This window comes from Phoca vitulina, unplaced genomic scaffold (genome assembly GCF_004348235.1).
Source record: "Phoca vitulina isolate PV1807 unplaced genomic scaffold, GSC_HSeal_1.0 scaffold10, whole genome shotgun sequence".
In the NCBI taxonomy this organism is placed as follows: Eukaryota; Metazoa; Chordata; class Mammalia; order Carnivora; family Phocidae; genus Phoca; species Phoca vitulina.
Genome location: NW_022589713.1, coordinates 48092981 through 48109846, shown reverse-complemented (window position 1 = coordinate 48109846; position 16866 = coordinate 48092981). Strand labels below are relative to the sequence as shown.

General features: G+C 38.5%; 1 protein-coding gene across 22 annotated transcripts in view; it reads left to right on the top strand.

Annotated features, from left to right (window-relative positions):
* The window catches only part of ARPP21 (cAMP regulated phosphoprotein 21), a 157252-nt gene that overhangs the window by 59252 nt on the left and 81134 nt on the right, over positions 1-16866 (top strand). For 17 of the 22 annotated variants that reach the window (XM_032409036.1, XM_032409044.1, XM_032409042.1 and 14 more), the window contains 2 exons: positions 8612-8720; positions 10626-10727. In XM_032409036.1, coding sequence (XP_032264927.1) covers positions 8612-8720; positions 10626-10727 — 211 coding nt within the window. The remainder of the gene's footprint in view (positions 1-8611; positions 8721-10625; positions 10728-16866) is intronic. The other 5 variants (XM_032409048.1, XM_032409047.1, XM_032409046.1 and 2 more) reach the window with 1 other exon arrangement.

The window sequence follows — 16866 nt, the reverse complement described above, 5'->3', positions numbered from 1 at the left end:
GAGGGTTAGAGCAGCAATGGACGTCTATTCTGCTCAGTTTCCAGAAGAAGCTAAGGTTTAAAATGGGAATCATCCATTTTTGACTCTTGAGCATTTCACTCCCTGCAGGTGATCCAGGGCATTTAGACCAAAACAAACAAACTAACTAACTAAAACCCCAAGCTTTCCTTCCCACATGTGTTCTATTTCCTTTTCTTTGGCTGGGCATGTGAATAGCACCCTCAGTAAACTGAGTAGCATCCCGATACTGCTTCTTGCTTAATGATCCTCTGAAGAAGATCAGACATCAATTTATTTAAGTGCCTCTTGGAAATCTATGAGTGGTTGGTTGGCATCTTGTTATTTCTAAACATGGTAAATTTACTCTGCATTTTTTCATAGGAATAGCCTTGAAAAGCATCTGACTTGAAGCCAAAGATCAGAAACCTAACTAAGAATCACATTGCTCTCAGCAAAGCCATGAAGCTTTATTTACTGAACTGACAACCTAGTCCTTTAATCAATACTCAGGCTCAAAGTAAGACTGATTTGTTAATATTGGTCAAACTCTGTATCATTTCTCACAAATGCTGCATTTTCGTATATTATTATTCTCAAATGCCTCAGAGATCGCATACTGTAGATGAGATAGGTAAGTCTCAAAAATATATCGTGAGGAGAGAAAGTAAGTTTGTTGTGTTCCTTTCCCCACTTGAAATTATTTATGGCCCTTGGAGTGTTGCATGGATGATTTACCCCTTAATTGTGGAAATGAAACATGCATGCTCCTTCTATCACATTAGAATCTTTAATGTAGCTTTCTCTTAAAAGGGCTTTCCCATGTAGTGATGATTCTTTTAAATAAATAAATACTCTATTTAGCTCACAATGTTCGAGGTAGATAAAGCTAAACCATTTTACAGGAGCAAAAAGAGATTCATGTCTTGATCTTACTTAGTCAACTCACAGAAGATCCAAGACTGAAATCTGCTGTTCCTGCCTCAGCCATGACCCTTCTCCTCAGGTCAGGGAAACAAGCACTAATGTGAATAGAACCAATACTCTGAAATGATGAAAAAGCAAGAAAGAAACCAAATTCCCTTGGTTTCCTTACAAAATTCTAATTTGCATTTCGTTATTTTTTAAAGTTGAGCAAGGAACTCAATGAAATAATGGTGATACCAAGGTGGATGTTAAAACTGTGATGCCAACAAAATTCCAGAACACACTGGGTTAAAAACTGTCCCGACATATGTTGAAGTAAGACCAAACCCAGTTCCAGGTTCTTAGGTGGTGCCAAGTGAAAAGGTTGTCTCATGTTCAGTGTCATGCTTTGAACAAAAGAACTATAGGCTATAAAACATGCCCATCTTCTGTTTATGGTTAAAGAACCAAGATAATTTTGATCAGTACTGTGTGTCTATGTGTGCATGCCCACACACCTGAGTGTGTGTGTGTGTAAATATATGATCTGTGTCATACGGGTTTGGACCGTTGGAGAAGGGTTCACTGTACACACATATACTGCATGAGGTATTATCCCAAATGTGCGATGGTTTTGGAGGAAGCGATATTACTAGAACTTGGTGCTTTGCTCGCTGTAGGCAGCAGAATGAGACCCAGTTGCAGAGTTCTCCCTTTCTTGCTTCTAGATCCACCTTTAGGGTTGGCAGTCACTTCAGTCCTTGTGCCTCGGGGAAAGTTTTCAGGCATACTTGAAGATTCAGGTCTGGCTGTATCTAATGAAGAGTTGGTCTTCTTGATGTAGTTCTTGTGTCTTGTTGATCTTCAGATTTCTGAGAGTGGAGAGGCCATGAGCATGTTATCACAGCTTTAGGGAAGATAGAATTGGCCATACAGTAGAAAGAGAAGTTGTGTTTTACTGGTCAAAGTTGTCTGGTTTCCATTGAATCGCATACTTAAATGCTAGATTGTAATGATTGGTACCAATCTTCAAACAATAAATTGGAATCTACCTCGGGAAGTGGATGCGTTCCTAATACATTTTACCCCACAGCTATACTCCTTTCAACCTCCCAGCCTTTCTAGATACCACAGCGTTCCCAGGGGAGCATAGCCCTCGCTTCCCACCTGTCTGCCCTTTAAACCAGGAAAATGAAAAAAAAAAAACAATGAGTTTTACAATAAATACCTACTACGGATTGTGCCTTAAGAAGAAGAAACTATCTTTTCATCAATTTCCTTACACATACAAAAAATATTTAGTCATTATCAGTTAAAGCACATAGATCACTCTGGACCTTCTCAGCAAGGAAAATACTATATTTGCATATAAGCTTAAATGGAATGTTTTTATACACAGCATTGTAACGTGTAAGCAAAAAGCTTTTCATGCCAAGAAACAATAATCACATTCAGCAGTTTCCAAAGAAAACATTACTTTCAGACAATTGTTACTGCTTCATTTGGAACTCATGAATCAAACCATTATTTGAATATTATAGTGCAGATTGAATTTATCCTAATTAAAATTAACATTAATGTAAATGTCGGTTCAATAGTCATTGGGGGTACCTTAAGATTTTGACCTCTCAGAAAGACACGAACAATGGTAATGATGGCTTATAACGTCTACTGAGTATTTACTCGTGCCTGGCCTTGGGCTGGACACATAACTTGCATTATCTGGTGTCTCCTTGATCCTCCCAAACACTCTCAGATAAGAATTATTATTGCTTTCCGTTTTTACAACAGAATAACCAAACAAAATCTCTGTCTTAGGGATGTGAAGTAAATTGCAAAAAGCACACATTTAATAAGGTGCAGAGCTGAAAAGACACCACAATGCATGTTTTGAAAAGACAAACTTTTGTTGGGCCCACTTATCAGTATTTATATGTGAATTGTTTAAAACTTAGTTTAATTATTAAAACTACTGCTATGTTAAATTTAGTATGCTAGTTCACATCCATTTTATATAAAGCTATTGGATTATTCAAATGCATTTTGCTTTGGGGGGAATGGAGCTTTGGTCATTGCATATATTAATGCAACTGCCTTTTACTGTTCATGTAATATTGAAATGGAAGGATGGAGAACTTAAAGAAAGAAAAGTTCAGTGATAATCTAGCCCTTTTTAAAAAAGCTTTTTTTCATTTGTGGAAATTCTCAATTTATAGGTAAACTTGCAGAAACATGCTTGTTTTGTTAGGCTAAGTGTATCCATCTGATGTGTGTGACTCCTTGGTATTGTTAGCAATACCATGCTCAGTACTGTTCAGAAATAGCCAAATTCACAAACACAGAATATAAACTTCTAGGTCTTAATGCATAGGATTTCTTTCTCTTTTTCAAATTTCATAATTTCTCCTTTTTTTTCCCTCTCATCCATCTTATCTTTTTTCTGTATCATTATTATTTGAATTCTCCCTTTAAAGAGGAAAAAAAAGATCTTGAGATTAAACACTATCACTTAGTTATTATCATCACAGTATCATTAGTAAATGCAAGTCTCTATGCATCTTGATCAACGAGGATACAGCAATAAAAAGGGTGATTTTTCTGACAAAATGAAACAACTAAATATCCACTTTAGATCATAAAATAATATAGGACATGAAAGAAAATATTCAAAAGACGAGAATATTTTAATTGTCCACAATTCAATGATTATATACAAGCCACTTGTAGGTCGTTGAATTGGTTTCATATATTTCTAAACCTATAGCATTTATTATTTGTTGTTATAAAATGCTATTTATTATAGTAATCACAAATATATAAAAAGTTAGAAGTAAAAGTTGCCCATTACTCTACCATCCAGAGACAACTACTGTCATTATTCTTATTAGATATTATACTTTCAACATAAATGTGATTATAGTATATCCTCTTAGACATCACTTTTCTATGTTGGTAGCCTTGGATATCATTTTATAGAGCTGCATATTACATATGGAGATATTTTAAGCTACTTAATCAGGCCACCTGGATTTCCACTGTTTCTCTGTCTTGAACAATGACACTGTGTATCCATGTGTTACTATTTTATTTGGCTTCATTCTTGGAAATGGAATCCCTTTGTCAAGGTGGACTGACAATTATAAGGCTCTTTTAATGCAAATAGCCTGCTTTCCAGGGTACTGGCACCAATACGAGGAGATGCCTTATAGATCTTTGTTGTTTTGGGCATTCTGCTTAATGTTGTTGTCGCTCATGAAGAGCCTTATGTTAAAGGAGGGTCAAGGTCAAGTCCCATGTTAGCTTGCATGTCTCTGTTTATATGTACAGTACAATCGAGACAGAGAAGAATAAAATGATTTTGTCAAAGGTATAGAAAATTAAGAACATGAATTTGAAAGATGTGAATAAAGGAAGCTGGGTACTTAGCACTGCATATATGGGGTTTGTAAGATGTGGTCTCATTTAAAAGACAACGAAATGGTATAAAATGACCAAATGGTAGGGAATGTTGCAAAATACTTGAAGAAGAATGTAGGACTTTATTTTTTAAATTAAAGACATCAGCTATAAATATTTTAATTGACTTAAAAGTACTAAGGGAACAGTGCTTCTTAGACTCCCCTAATATGTTCGACTATTAAAATATTTTTGATAGATGTCTTAGACCATCAAAATATTGTATCCTGTTGTGCACAGAAACCTTTCTTTGTTAAGATACTTATGCATATTGATGACTGTCTTTCAGTTATTCGGTATGAAATTCAAAGGCATCCGTTTGAGCCTATCCATATTTAGTAGAATTGAATTTTTCATCTGTGTATATGTGGGGAATGGGGGGATTAGGCTTAACTATTTGGAAGAAATCTAATAAATTTGGTCTCAAGAAATTGGTGGTGAAAATATTTCTAGATGAAAAAGATTTTAAAAATAATAATGAGTGTTCATTTATTTTAAGCTTCAAGGAGGAAAAAAAAAAAAAAAAACCCTAAAATTGTAACAGATTGACTAGAAGACAGAGTTTGAATGTATTACTCAGGGTTTCACTCAGCCACACTGCCTCTCAGTTCCTGAGCCGTGTCTAATGAGGAACAATGAGGACTTAATTCTGATTTTTCAGAGGTTTGTTTGGAGATACCAAGACACTGACTGGAAATGCCAGTACTGTTCACCACACATGAACAATGAGTTTTACAATAAATACCTACTACGGATTGTGCCTTAAGAAGAAGAAACTATCTTTTCATCAAGAAGAAACATTAAATCCCTTTTCTCTGCTTCTTGATGATGATAGAAAGCTAGAAATAATACCTCATGGACTATCGTCCATCAGGAAAAAGCAATTAGACATGTGTCAAGCATGACTAGGAGATATGTATGTAATCAACTCTAGTTATCATTAATTTTAATAAATACCATGACATTTTGCAGCTTGGAGGAGTTTGTCTTAGAGTTACATCCTCATATTGATACCCCAAAAGTTATTCATTCCCATTTTAAACAAAGGTCCATAATATATTACTTCAGCTCCATTCATTTTTATGGCTAAGAAATAACATTGCTATGATGTTAAATTTGTGGTAAAAAGGACTTTTAAAAGCTCTAATATAATGGTGCATTACCAGTAATTTGTAGTTCAATCACATGCAAAACTTTAGTTGTATACTTTAGTTTGCCTGAGTTTAAACTGCAAATTGCCCTTTAACTCTAGAGTAATAGATAATTCCCAATAAAATCAACCTGGAACAATCTTGTTACCCCCCCCCCCCCCCCGTTTTACACAAACTTCAAGTGGTTATTTTGTAATCACTTAAAATAGTTTTGGAAAATCATGAAGGAACTAATAATTTCGATTATTAGGTTCTAAAGTCTGAAAAAAATTTAAACAAGATATTTTTGAAAAGCTATTATGGAGAATGCACTTTGCATAATATGTATCAGAACAAGAAATACTTTTGCTCTGAATCACATTTACATTATTGATTAGAATAAGCTCCTTTGACTATTCTTTTCTTATGTGATAGATGTATTTTTCCTAAATAAGTTCTGCTATGAAAACCAAATAAGCCAGCACTATGAGGAAATGCAAATGAAATTTCAAAAATGATGTTTGAACAGCTCTTGTAGCTATAACACTTTAAACTGAGAAGTTCCAAAACTAAAAAAAAAAACAAAAAAACTGAGATTCTCATTTCCACCTCTTTTCCCAAAATGCCCTCAAATTTTAAAAACTTTTTTAAAGTAACATGATCCTTTTTTGTCAACTTGAACCAAAACATAAATTTGATTTTTAAAGATCTTCCTCGTGTTCTAAATTTGAATTTATGATTCTACTAACCAAACTCTCTCTTGTCATTTTATAATTTAAAAATTTATGACTGCATATCTTATTCAGTGACTCTTTGATCTGTCTCTAAAATACGGTGATTTATAAACAGCTCTATTAAATTTTCATTTGTTCATACATTGGTTAATTTATTTATTCAACCAAATGCTTCCCATATTCCAGGCACCGTTCTAGGCACTAAGAATTAAATCTTTAAAAAGCAAGGTCTCTACCAACAGGGAGCTCGCATTCTCACCCTGGTTCGTATGCTGAAATCTCAAAGCGGTTTTCTTCTTAAAGAAGTTAGCCTAAAGCAAATTCACCTTCTGCTCGTGAATCAAAAAGTTCACATTTCCAGACCACTTTATATCTAAATGAACAGTTACAGACTATTAGCAACAAATATAAGAAATAGATCTGTAAACTTAGCAGCAAGCAAAGCATTTTATCTACTAGAATTCACCAGACTATGGAGTTTAAGTACATTCAGAGAGACTTACTTAGCATTGACACAATCAGCATTTGTATCTAAGTTGATATCCCAATTTCACTTGCTACATTAAAAAAAGAAAAAAAAAAAAAGGTAACATCTAAGTATTGGCTGAAAACATTAGGAGGCTTTAAAAAAATTTCTGGAGAATTGTTATCATTTACAGTGGCCTGCCCGTACTCACACTAACATTATAAGACTATCCAGTGGAATAAGAAGTGTGCTATAAGCATGCAACACAAGATACGTTTAATTTCTCCACTGGAAATGGCCTTTTCACCATAAAGTGCAAGTTTACTTTGTTCCCTTAGTGTTCTCATTTTCAAATGCCATATTTGCACTTGCAGATTGTTTGTTGTATCATATTTTACATTTTAATTTTGGTGGAAAACATCTCCATTGATTTTTCAGATGATGTCATGCAGGGTTTTTGTTCTTCCTTGTGAGGCTGGAGGGCCTCTGGCCTGCTGTGTGCTGTGGAAGCGGAGAGACTGAATCACATCTCTGCAAGGATGTGAATAGGCTGTTTGATGCCTGTGGCTTGCTGGGAAAATCTATAAACTTGGGAGTCAAAAGGATCACGGAGGGATGGTTTCTTTATCTGTAAAAGAGGCATGAGATATTTGTTCCTCCTACCTCAGAGTTTTAGTGTAAGGATTGAGTATGACAATGATACCATTTTGCAAAAATCATACACAGTTCTGGAAGCCGTAACTGGTATTATTCCAATTTTCTGTTAGTGTCTGCTCACAGATCAGTATAATCTGTGTACATGTATTTGATTAAAGGTTGCATCTCGTCAAGATTTGAACTATACACTTAAACGACTCCTTTGTTTTCAACGTGCTGTTTGCTTATTTGGGAGCTAGAAGGAAATTATGAGATTCCCTTAATTACTGGTCACCCATATTAAACAACAGACACTGAGAAGTGGCTTTCCAATACAGAATGCATAATGAACCCAGTAGAGATAGAAAACCCACTGGGCTTCAGAAGTAATACATCAGACATGACAGAGACGCGTTAATGAGAGTCATCAATTACAACTTCTAAACCCGGGACAAACATTTTAGCACTTCCTCTGGGGGTGAACCCATGCCCGAGCCATTCATTGAGTTCTGTGGCATGCAGTGACGAGTGTGGGAAATTAACAAGAACGTGGAGCCCTTTCCAGTAATAATACAAAATGATTAAGAGGACCTAAAAAATCAATTGACTAATCAATAGTGTGTAACTGCTTGGAGCATTTCCCCCATGCTAATCAGCCATTAAGTTGTTTAAACTAAATGTGTCCCGTTTCCCCAATTACTGAACTGATTTACAAGACATGGTCAAGGATGTCAGAGTCTACAGGAGCCAGATTCCAGAGCATTTGTCATTGAGAAAGATGGAAAGAATTTATAGATGATCCTCTCTCGCTATGGATTCTGATGGCTCTTGAGTGGGACGATATAACAGGAGCTGCCCCCCTAGTCTGCACACATTGGTGAATTAATATGGCCTGCCCAAGTTCTAAACATGTGCATTTGTTTGACAATGTGGCTGTGAACTTGATTGAATTCAGGAGCGGTGGAGGTCAAAATAATGAAAGAAAACATCTATACGCTATATACGTTCAGGCCTTTGAAATGTTTTTTTAACTTCAGCCATGGTGAGAAGGATTCAGCAAACAAGGCTCCGAATTCCAAACAACAAAAGGTATTCTAACAAGACCTGGGAAGTGACATATTATTACCTATCTGTATAATGCCAGCAATTCTAGTGTCAAAACCATGCGTAACTTCTTTTTTTTTTTTTTAAGTTGAATGCCACTGTGGGGGAAAAACAGCACTAAGAAAATAACTTTAAACAAGGGGGGAAAACTTTTTTATTGATATGTTTTACTTTGCTGGCAGACCAGAGCAAAGGTTTTGTGAACATTTAAAAGATGAAAAAGGTGAAGAATCCCAGAAGCGGTTTATCTTGAAGCGAGATAACTCTAGTATTGATAAAGAAGACAATCAGGTTGGTTCTCAAGTTTGAGAGTGGCTGACATTGTTGTTTTTGAAGGTGGGCTGACTTATGTTCTTGTCGTCCTGTTGTCCCCTTCTCCCTCCCCCAGCTCCCCGTCCCCCTGCCCCCCCGCCCCGCCTCTGATACTGACTGTCCTCTTTCCAACCTCCTTGCCCCCTCGCCTCCCCCTCTGGCATTCAGTGGGTAGCCAAGAGAACATGTCCTGATTGCTTCAGCAATGGCTCTGTGTTGGGCTGCATGGGTGGTGCTTGGCGCAGTTCCTGCTGCATGTGTTGGGCGGGTTGGGATGCCATCAGCCGGAGCTGTCGGGGAAAGCTTTGTCATCACATTTCCAGATGTCTGTGTAACTATGGCAGTCCTTCCACTCCTACAGCTTTGTCCTTCAGTTGTGCACAAATTGAGCTGGATTCTCAATACGGACCGATGACCAACTGGTGTAGCTGTAAAGAACAAACCTTGTTATGGTGAGGACAGGTGGATTTTGCAACTCTCCTAAAATAAGTCTTCACAGAAAAGAATCGAGTTCATGTTTTAGTCTCCCCGCTCCTCCTTCCCATGTTCTACTGTCCATGTAAACCGTGTGCTTGTTTTGCATGAACTGTAGCAGAACTTTCTCCTTTTTGTGTATTTTGCTTGTGACAAAACATTACATTGTCCTAGAGTAGCCTTATTTATGGTTCCTTGGCAAGGGTAGAGAGACTTTGCTAAACCTCTTCTCCAGATTGGGGGTGGGGGGGGTGGCATCCTGGGTGATTAGGAAGAAAACTAAGTGAATGGCAAAAGAAAACAAATGTTAAACAATAATTAGAACAGTAGGGAGTTATATAATGCCATTACAATTACACTTTGTGTCTCTGACAATCAAAAAAGATTTTTTGAAAATAGACTTTGCTTTAGAATTCTTAAAGGTAAGACAATATGCATCTTGCTGAAGTTATTATTTTAATGGCTCTCAGTGAGTCACTGGAAGCCAGTACGTGCATCTCTGACGCACTTTTTTTTTAAAAACCTGTTCGTCATTTGTATCTCATTTCTTCCTACCCCCAACGCTACCACCATCAAGTGACAAGTAGCTCCCGTTGACTCCGAACCACATGCCTGTGTCGTGTACTTAGTGGGCGTTTGTTGAATGGATGGATGAACGTGGTTAATGCAGAGCATTTTGTGAGGAATGGCAAGAAGACGATGGGAGGGTCGTTGAGATGCAGGCAGCGGTGCAGATGCAAGGCTGAAGAACAGTCCTCATGCTGGGTTCTTTGGATTGTTACTTTAGATTCCTTGGCATTGACCTCAATCAACAAACAGGCTTTTCAAATTTAGCTTCTACCTTCTATGCAAAAATGCAGGGCACGGGATCAGTCAGTCACTGAGTAAAGAAGAAACACAAATTAGGACTGGAGACATCAAGTCCAGTTTCCTTTCTGCCCATTACTTGCTCAGTTCCCTTGTTCTGTGTCTCTAGTGCCCAGGTTTTCAGAGCCGTTTCTTCCCTTAGCCGCCTTGAACTAGCCACTTCCTCAGCATTCCTCCTTTGTCTAAGGAGTCCAAAGCACACGGGCTAGCAAAGGAGACAGAGTCCCTCCCTGTGACCCACGTCATAGCTGAGCTGGCCGAACACCTGACACACGTCCAGGTGCTTTCGTTCTGGAAACAGCTGTACTCCCTGCATCCAGTGGGGAGACCAGCGGGAGCAGTAGCCACCTGCCACTGCGTGTCATGCACACACACGGCACACCACACATGCCGGCACTGCCTCTTTAGGGACCAGAGGGAATGAGACTCTTCATGCTCCATTTATTTAAATGAACATTTATTATTCTCGGCTGACAGTTGCTTAACTGCAGATTTCCAGCAGCTCAACTTGGATAACCGTACTGATTTCTTTTTTCTGTTCAGCAAAACAGAATGCATCCCTTTAGAGATGACAGACGAAGTAAATCAATTGAAGAGAGAGAAGAGGAATATCAGAGAGTGAGGGAGAGAATATTTGCACACGATGTGAGTAGTTGTTTTAATTGCCTCTTTAGTGCGGTCCTTCCCCAGACAGCCAGCTGGTAGGACTCAGGAGGCTGGAGCCAGGGACAAATCCAATGGCAGCTCACCAGAGGTGTTTCTGGAAGAGGACCTGGTTCAGGGAAGTGACGGAAAAGTAGCCAAGGGTTGTGTGTGTTCCTAGGATGTGACCTAAGGGGGAATAGAGGCGTGATTTTGGTCACTAAAATGGACCCAGTGAGGTGGTCAGATTTGAAAAAATGCCTTCACATCCATATTAGCCTGCAGACAGCCAAGTGTTGTCCTTCTAACACTAACGTGGTGCAGAACAAAGACATATAAAAAAGAAAGAGAATCTGTTAATCACATACATAAACATGGAGTTTTCTGCTTTCTTAGCAAGCAGAGGCATTTTATTATATCAAAGTTAAGTGATAATACTCATCTTCCCCCTCAGTTTCACATCAAATTAGGTCTGTGAGCAGTTTGTCACAAGGCAATAATCATAAAATGATTTCTTTTGTTCAAATCCCAGCAAAGAAAATGTGGTGGGGGATTTTTCTATCCTTTTACCCACTGTGGCCAAAATAAAATGCGATTAAACTAAATAAAAATGAAAAAGTGATTTAAAACAGCTGGATCTAAATGCAAGAAAGCTAAAAGGGCAAGCGAGGGCCGTAGCTTCTCCATGCCATGGAATCATTTGGCAGCCTCCGAAGATGTTGGGGGCTCTTCCCTTTGCAACCATAGAGGTGGCAGCTCCTTGGTGCAGACCTTCCGTGGCTTGGCTGGGTTAGGTGGGCCATCCTACCTCCCGTTGGGATTTGCTCTGGAGGCCATTACCGAGCCAGACTAGAGACCTAGGCTCCACCGCTTAGCGTGGAGGATGACTTCTGACCTTGGAGGTTTCAGGCCCAAGCCAGTTTCCCAGGTCCTCCAGCTTGTGCTGGATCCTTCAGCATGAAGCTGCAGAGGAAATTCAAATTCCACCAACAGTGCGTTTCTTTCATGTTGACACAGGTTTCTGTGATCTCTTCTAGATCCTCGCTGCCTTTCTTGGATACAATAAAATAGAACTTTAATGATTGAATAATCTGGCTCAGAGCTCTGGAGTTAGCAGAGTCTGAGAGAGGGAGCTGTAGAAGGATACTGCCCACGTGCAATCCTAGAAGATTCTGCATATGTGTGGGCTACTTAGACTTTTCTTATGATTAAGTTATTGGTGGTGCAAAGGATAGCCTGACACATGGTAGGCTTTTAATTGTGTTTCCTGGATAAAAGGACAAAGTAAGGAGAGGCTCTGTTGTACTCATGGTAGCGTAGGGGTGGCCCGAGTGGACAGGGAGGCAGTGTGTTTCTGTCCGATGAGCTTCATGGAGAGAAAGTTTTCTGAAGGCCAGTTTATTTTTTATGCTTTCTCTCTCCCCATCCTTCCCTCCCCCGCCTTACACACACACACACACACACACACACACACACACACACAATTGCCCTCTGATTCTCATTCTGGCAAGTCATAAAATTTATAAATGAGTTGTGTTGAAAAGCAAATACTAATCACCCAGATAAATATACAAACATTATGCTTTTTTTCCCCAAAGCTGCGCCACATTGCCAGACTCTCAAGGCTAGGCGACAGGAAAAGCATCCTTGATGCTTGCCTATGAGGAGGATGCTTCCTGTGCTGCTGCCATTCATGTGTGCATCCCCGTGTCCACAGAGACCCTCCACAGAGGGTCAGCATGACCCTGTACACATTGCATTTCCCAACAGTCCTACTAAGGAGATCAACAGCAAGGAACCTGGGCCCCAAGTTAAAGATCTGAGGCAAGCATTGCTGTTTCAAGCCTCGATAGTTAACTGCTGAATTAACATTTTTTAAAACAGTGAAAGCAGACTGGGGGCACCTGGGTGGCTCAGTTGGTTGAGCATTCGATTCTTGACCTCAGCTCAGGTCTTGATCTCAGGGTCATGAGTTTGAGCCCTTAATTGGGTTCCATGCTGGGCATGGAGTTTACTTGAGAAAAAAAAGAAAAGTAAAAGCAGACTGAAGTGTGGGAAAGCTTAAATGCCAAGCTATTGCAATGGCCTTCCCAATCCATGGCATCATTTGGCAACCTTCTTCGAAATACTGTGGCTTCTTCCCCCTGCAGGAGTAGAGTAGAGGTGTGAGCTGCTGTGAAAGGCTCTCTGGTGGACAACATTCCCGGGGTTATTAATTCAAGTGGGGCACCTGCCTGTTTCTGGCACTACTTTTCCACCTGATCTTCTCCTGGGGCTGGGGTTTTTTTAATTGGCATCCTGCACCCAGAGTACACTCCTAGAAAGGCTTCAGAGATTAAATAAAGTCCCCGACATCATCTGCAAAATATTATGTCCCTGAGTGTAGGTACATTTTTCTAAGGAAGAGATCTTGATTGTTTATCATAGTTTTACAAGTTTTCATCACCCTTACAAGGTTAAGAGCCACTTTCCCAGAGAGAAAAAAAAAAAAGATGCCCAATGCTTTCTCCCTAGTCCTGCAGCTCTGTAGAAACAATGCTGTCATAAGGTTGGTGTTCCCTGTGTTTTGCTATTAATTGCTGCGTAACAGATTATCCCCAAACTTGACAGCTTAAAACAAACACACAAAATGCTTTTTGCCTCACAGTTTCTGGGGATCAGGAATCAGAGGGTGGCTTAGCTGGCCGGGTCTGGCTCACAGTCTTTCATGAGGTTACAGTCAAGCCATCAGCTGGGGCTGCGGTCTTCTGAAGGCTTGATGGAGTGGTTTTCTGCTTCCAAACTCACCTGCATGGTTTTCGGCAGGCCTCAGTTCCTAGTGGGCTATTGGAGATCTCAATTCCCACTATGTGGGCCTCTCCAAAGCCTAGTGAGCATCTTTATGACCTGGCAACTGGCTTCCCCAGAGCGAGTGATCCAAGAGAGAAATAAAGAGAGCCCAAGATGGAAGCTACAGGCTTTTATAACCTAATCTTGGAGCTGACATACCTTCCCTTCTGCTGTATTTGGTTGAACACACAGACCAAACTGGTACAATGTGGAAGTACTAGAAAAAAACCTTGGTTGTGAATACCGAGAAGCAGGGATCATTAGGGGCCACCAGGTGTTAACAGGATATTACTGTATCTTTTATTAATGCAAACACAGGGACATAACATAACAATATGAACTTCCTTGAATACCTATAGTAACACATCTTCCTTTACACTTACGTAAAGAGAGAACATTTTAGGGAGTCTTCATCTGTATAATTCCAGATTCCCAAATGACCATTACTACTTCCCAGATTGTCGAGGGACACAAGGTAATAAGTCAAGTATAGTAAGTCAATTATAAAAGCGATGCAAAGAATCCAGCATAAGGAAACTAAGTTACAGGCATCTAATGTCTTTCTTAGCTGACCTTTAATTTAGTGTCTTCATGATTTAAAAACTGAGGTAATAAAAGCAGCTTCACTTGCCAATTATTATGTAAGTAGTGGAGTCATTCAAACAGGTTCAAATAGTGACATATTTACGTAGAGGGTTTTTTTTGGTTTTTGTTTGTTTGTTTTTTCCTACTCGAAGTTACAATAGTTATAGAGAACTACTTCCTGGTATTTACACTTTAGCAAAATCAAAATTTATTTTAACATTAGTAGCGTTCTTGAATATTTTACAAATGTATCTTGGTGTCTAAGGTGTGTGTGTTTGTGTGTGTGCGTGTGCATGTGTGCTTTTTTATTTAGGTCCACAATCAAAATATGCAGATTATTTGGGGATTTTCTAGAAAAATAATTTCATTATAGTTTGAGAATTTGGGTAGCCTGAGATAAGGCACATTTATTATTTGAGAATGAAGTTGTTGTAAGTCAAGGCACACAACAATTTAGTTCCCAAATAAAAAGTGAGTGTATTTTTGTAGTCAGAAATATTTGAAATATAACTCTTGTTTCCTTCAGCAAGAATTTCAGCTTATTTTATGATTAATTCAATGCAATGTTGCTGGCTTTGGCAAGTTACGTTGCTAAAGCAATATATTTGAGAAAGACATGTTTTGCCTGGAGGATGGTTTCTGAAAGATATTTATGTGTAAATAGGGATTCTGGGAGGAGCTCATCCGCAGTCTCCCCAGCATGCACTGGGATCTCTCTTCCGTGACAACCATTGAGAAGGGCATGTGATGCCACCTGGATTGGGAGTGGGGTGTGGGAGAGAATTCTGTAACCCATTAGGCAAAACTATTTTCTACTTAAAAGAAAGAAAAAAGAGAGCCCTTTATATCTAAGAATGCATATAAGTGACAGCTTTGAATGCTGCACTTAATTACTGTGACACTTTTATCTTTCTCTGCTATTAAAATTCACAAGTTATATTAATAACTTTTTTAAAGTTTATTTTCATCAGCTACTGAATCACAGCCCATAACCATATCTGCCTTATTTATGAAACTGTGTTGGAAGATCATGCGATAAATCTTTAGGACCTTTGCACAAAAATTGAAAAATACTCTTGAGATACGTTTTTGGGAAAGTTATCTTCAACTTGCAGGTGCCTTATTTTTTCATTCAAAGAGTTATGGCAGCTTAACTTCCCTCAAAATACTATTGGATTAATGAGTCTGAAGAGGTCAGTATGTCTTTGATCAACTCTTTTAAAGAAGTAGTAAAGTTTCAACAATTCCATTATCCAGCCAGAACATTATAAACATAATTGACCTCTTTCCAACTACAAGAGCTGAGTAGTAGCGAAGTATTGAGTTCATAATGTATACTTGAGACAATTAATTCCATGACTTGATTGAAAGTGGGAGTAAAACCAAACTAAAGGAAATGAAGATAGTGGGATATTTCACTTACTATAAAGAGATCTCCACAGGAATAATATCAGTGGTCCATAAGTTGTATTTGTTTATAAATACAAATGTCAAATTAAAAAAAACTAAAAAAAAAAAAGATATTTTCTGAAAAGCTTTTTTCTTAATTGTTTTTTTTGCTTTTTGTTAAATAAGATTTTTGTGCACTTGATACTCAGGATGCATATTAAATTCACAAAGGTTAAATTACAAATGGTTCTAGAGATGCCCTCACTGAAACGTTCAGACCACTGAGGAAAACATGTTATGCCCAAAGCTAGCCCTTTGGTTTAGTGGAAGGAAATGATTTCTTCAACAAAATGTGCAGAGAAACCAATATCCTGCTTTCCTCTCTGAGTAGTGGTTACATTAGCTAATCTTTTAAAAATTCAATATTGAAAGGTCCTTATTTACTTTAGTTTTATTTTCTCTTAAAATGGACCTGTTAAGTCTCATTTTACCCATTTAGCAGGTCATTTATTCATCATTTAGAAAATCTGCACGTATAATATGGCATATATATTTATGGTTAGAAACTCAGTACTTTGAAAATGGTTTTTTGTTAATTCCTAAACACAGTCACTATGTTATAGGGCCATTGCACCATATTTGGTTTAGACTTCTCTTTTTCTGCTTGTTAAAATTTAATTTGCCTTTCCCAGCTTGTAATGGTAATGGAATTTTCTCTTCCCTGTGTGTATTAAACACAAGATAGTGGAGAAGTGATAGCTAGGGGAATGGAAGCTAAGAAGAAAGTCATTGTTTTTCTGTGTGAAAAACAGAACAAAACAAAATATTAGATGGGCTTGACATTTTTTTTTCCTGATTAGCTTCATTTTGTTCCCACATGTCTTCTGCGCGCCCCCCCTCTGCAAATTGATTGATGGCATCTCTTCAATTTTGAGAGTCTTGCAGTCAGTCTGTTTATTTCAAGAGAGTCTATCATTGCCAGGTCATAACTGCAGGATTGTGGTTCTATGGCTCTCCCATCCTCAGGGTGGATCGTGCTAAGTGCACATGCTCTGCCTTGATTTGAACCAGTCCTTTGGCTCTTGTTGGGAGCTGCATCTCCGTAGCCCCAGAAGAAACTGCTAGCTCAGGATCCGATGGTCACATGGTTCTCTGATTCTCAGACAGTTTCATTCACATCTCTCTTCTCCTGACCTTGATGCTAAACGGGCTAAATCTATCCGTAACCTGGAGATGCCGTGATGGAAAAGTACTTGTGTGCTGAAAGAGAAAGAGAATGGTTTACACTTCTAACTCTAACCATTTTTTTTTCCTTTTTTATTTCCACTTTTTCAAAACA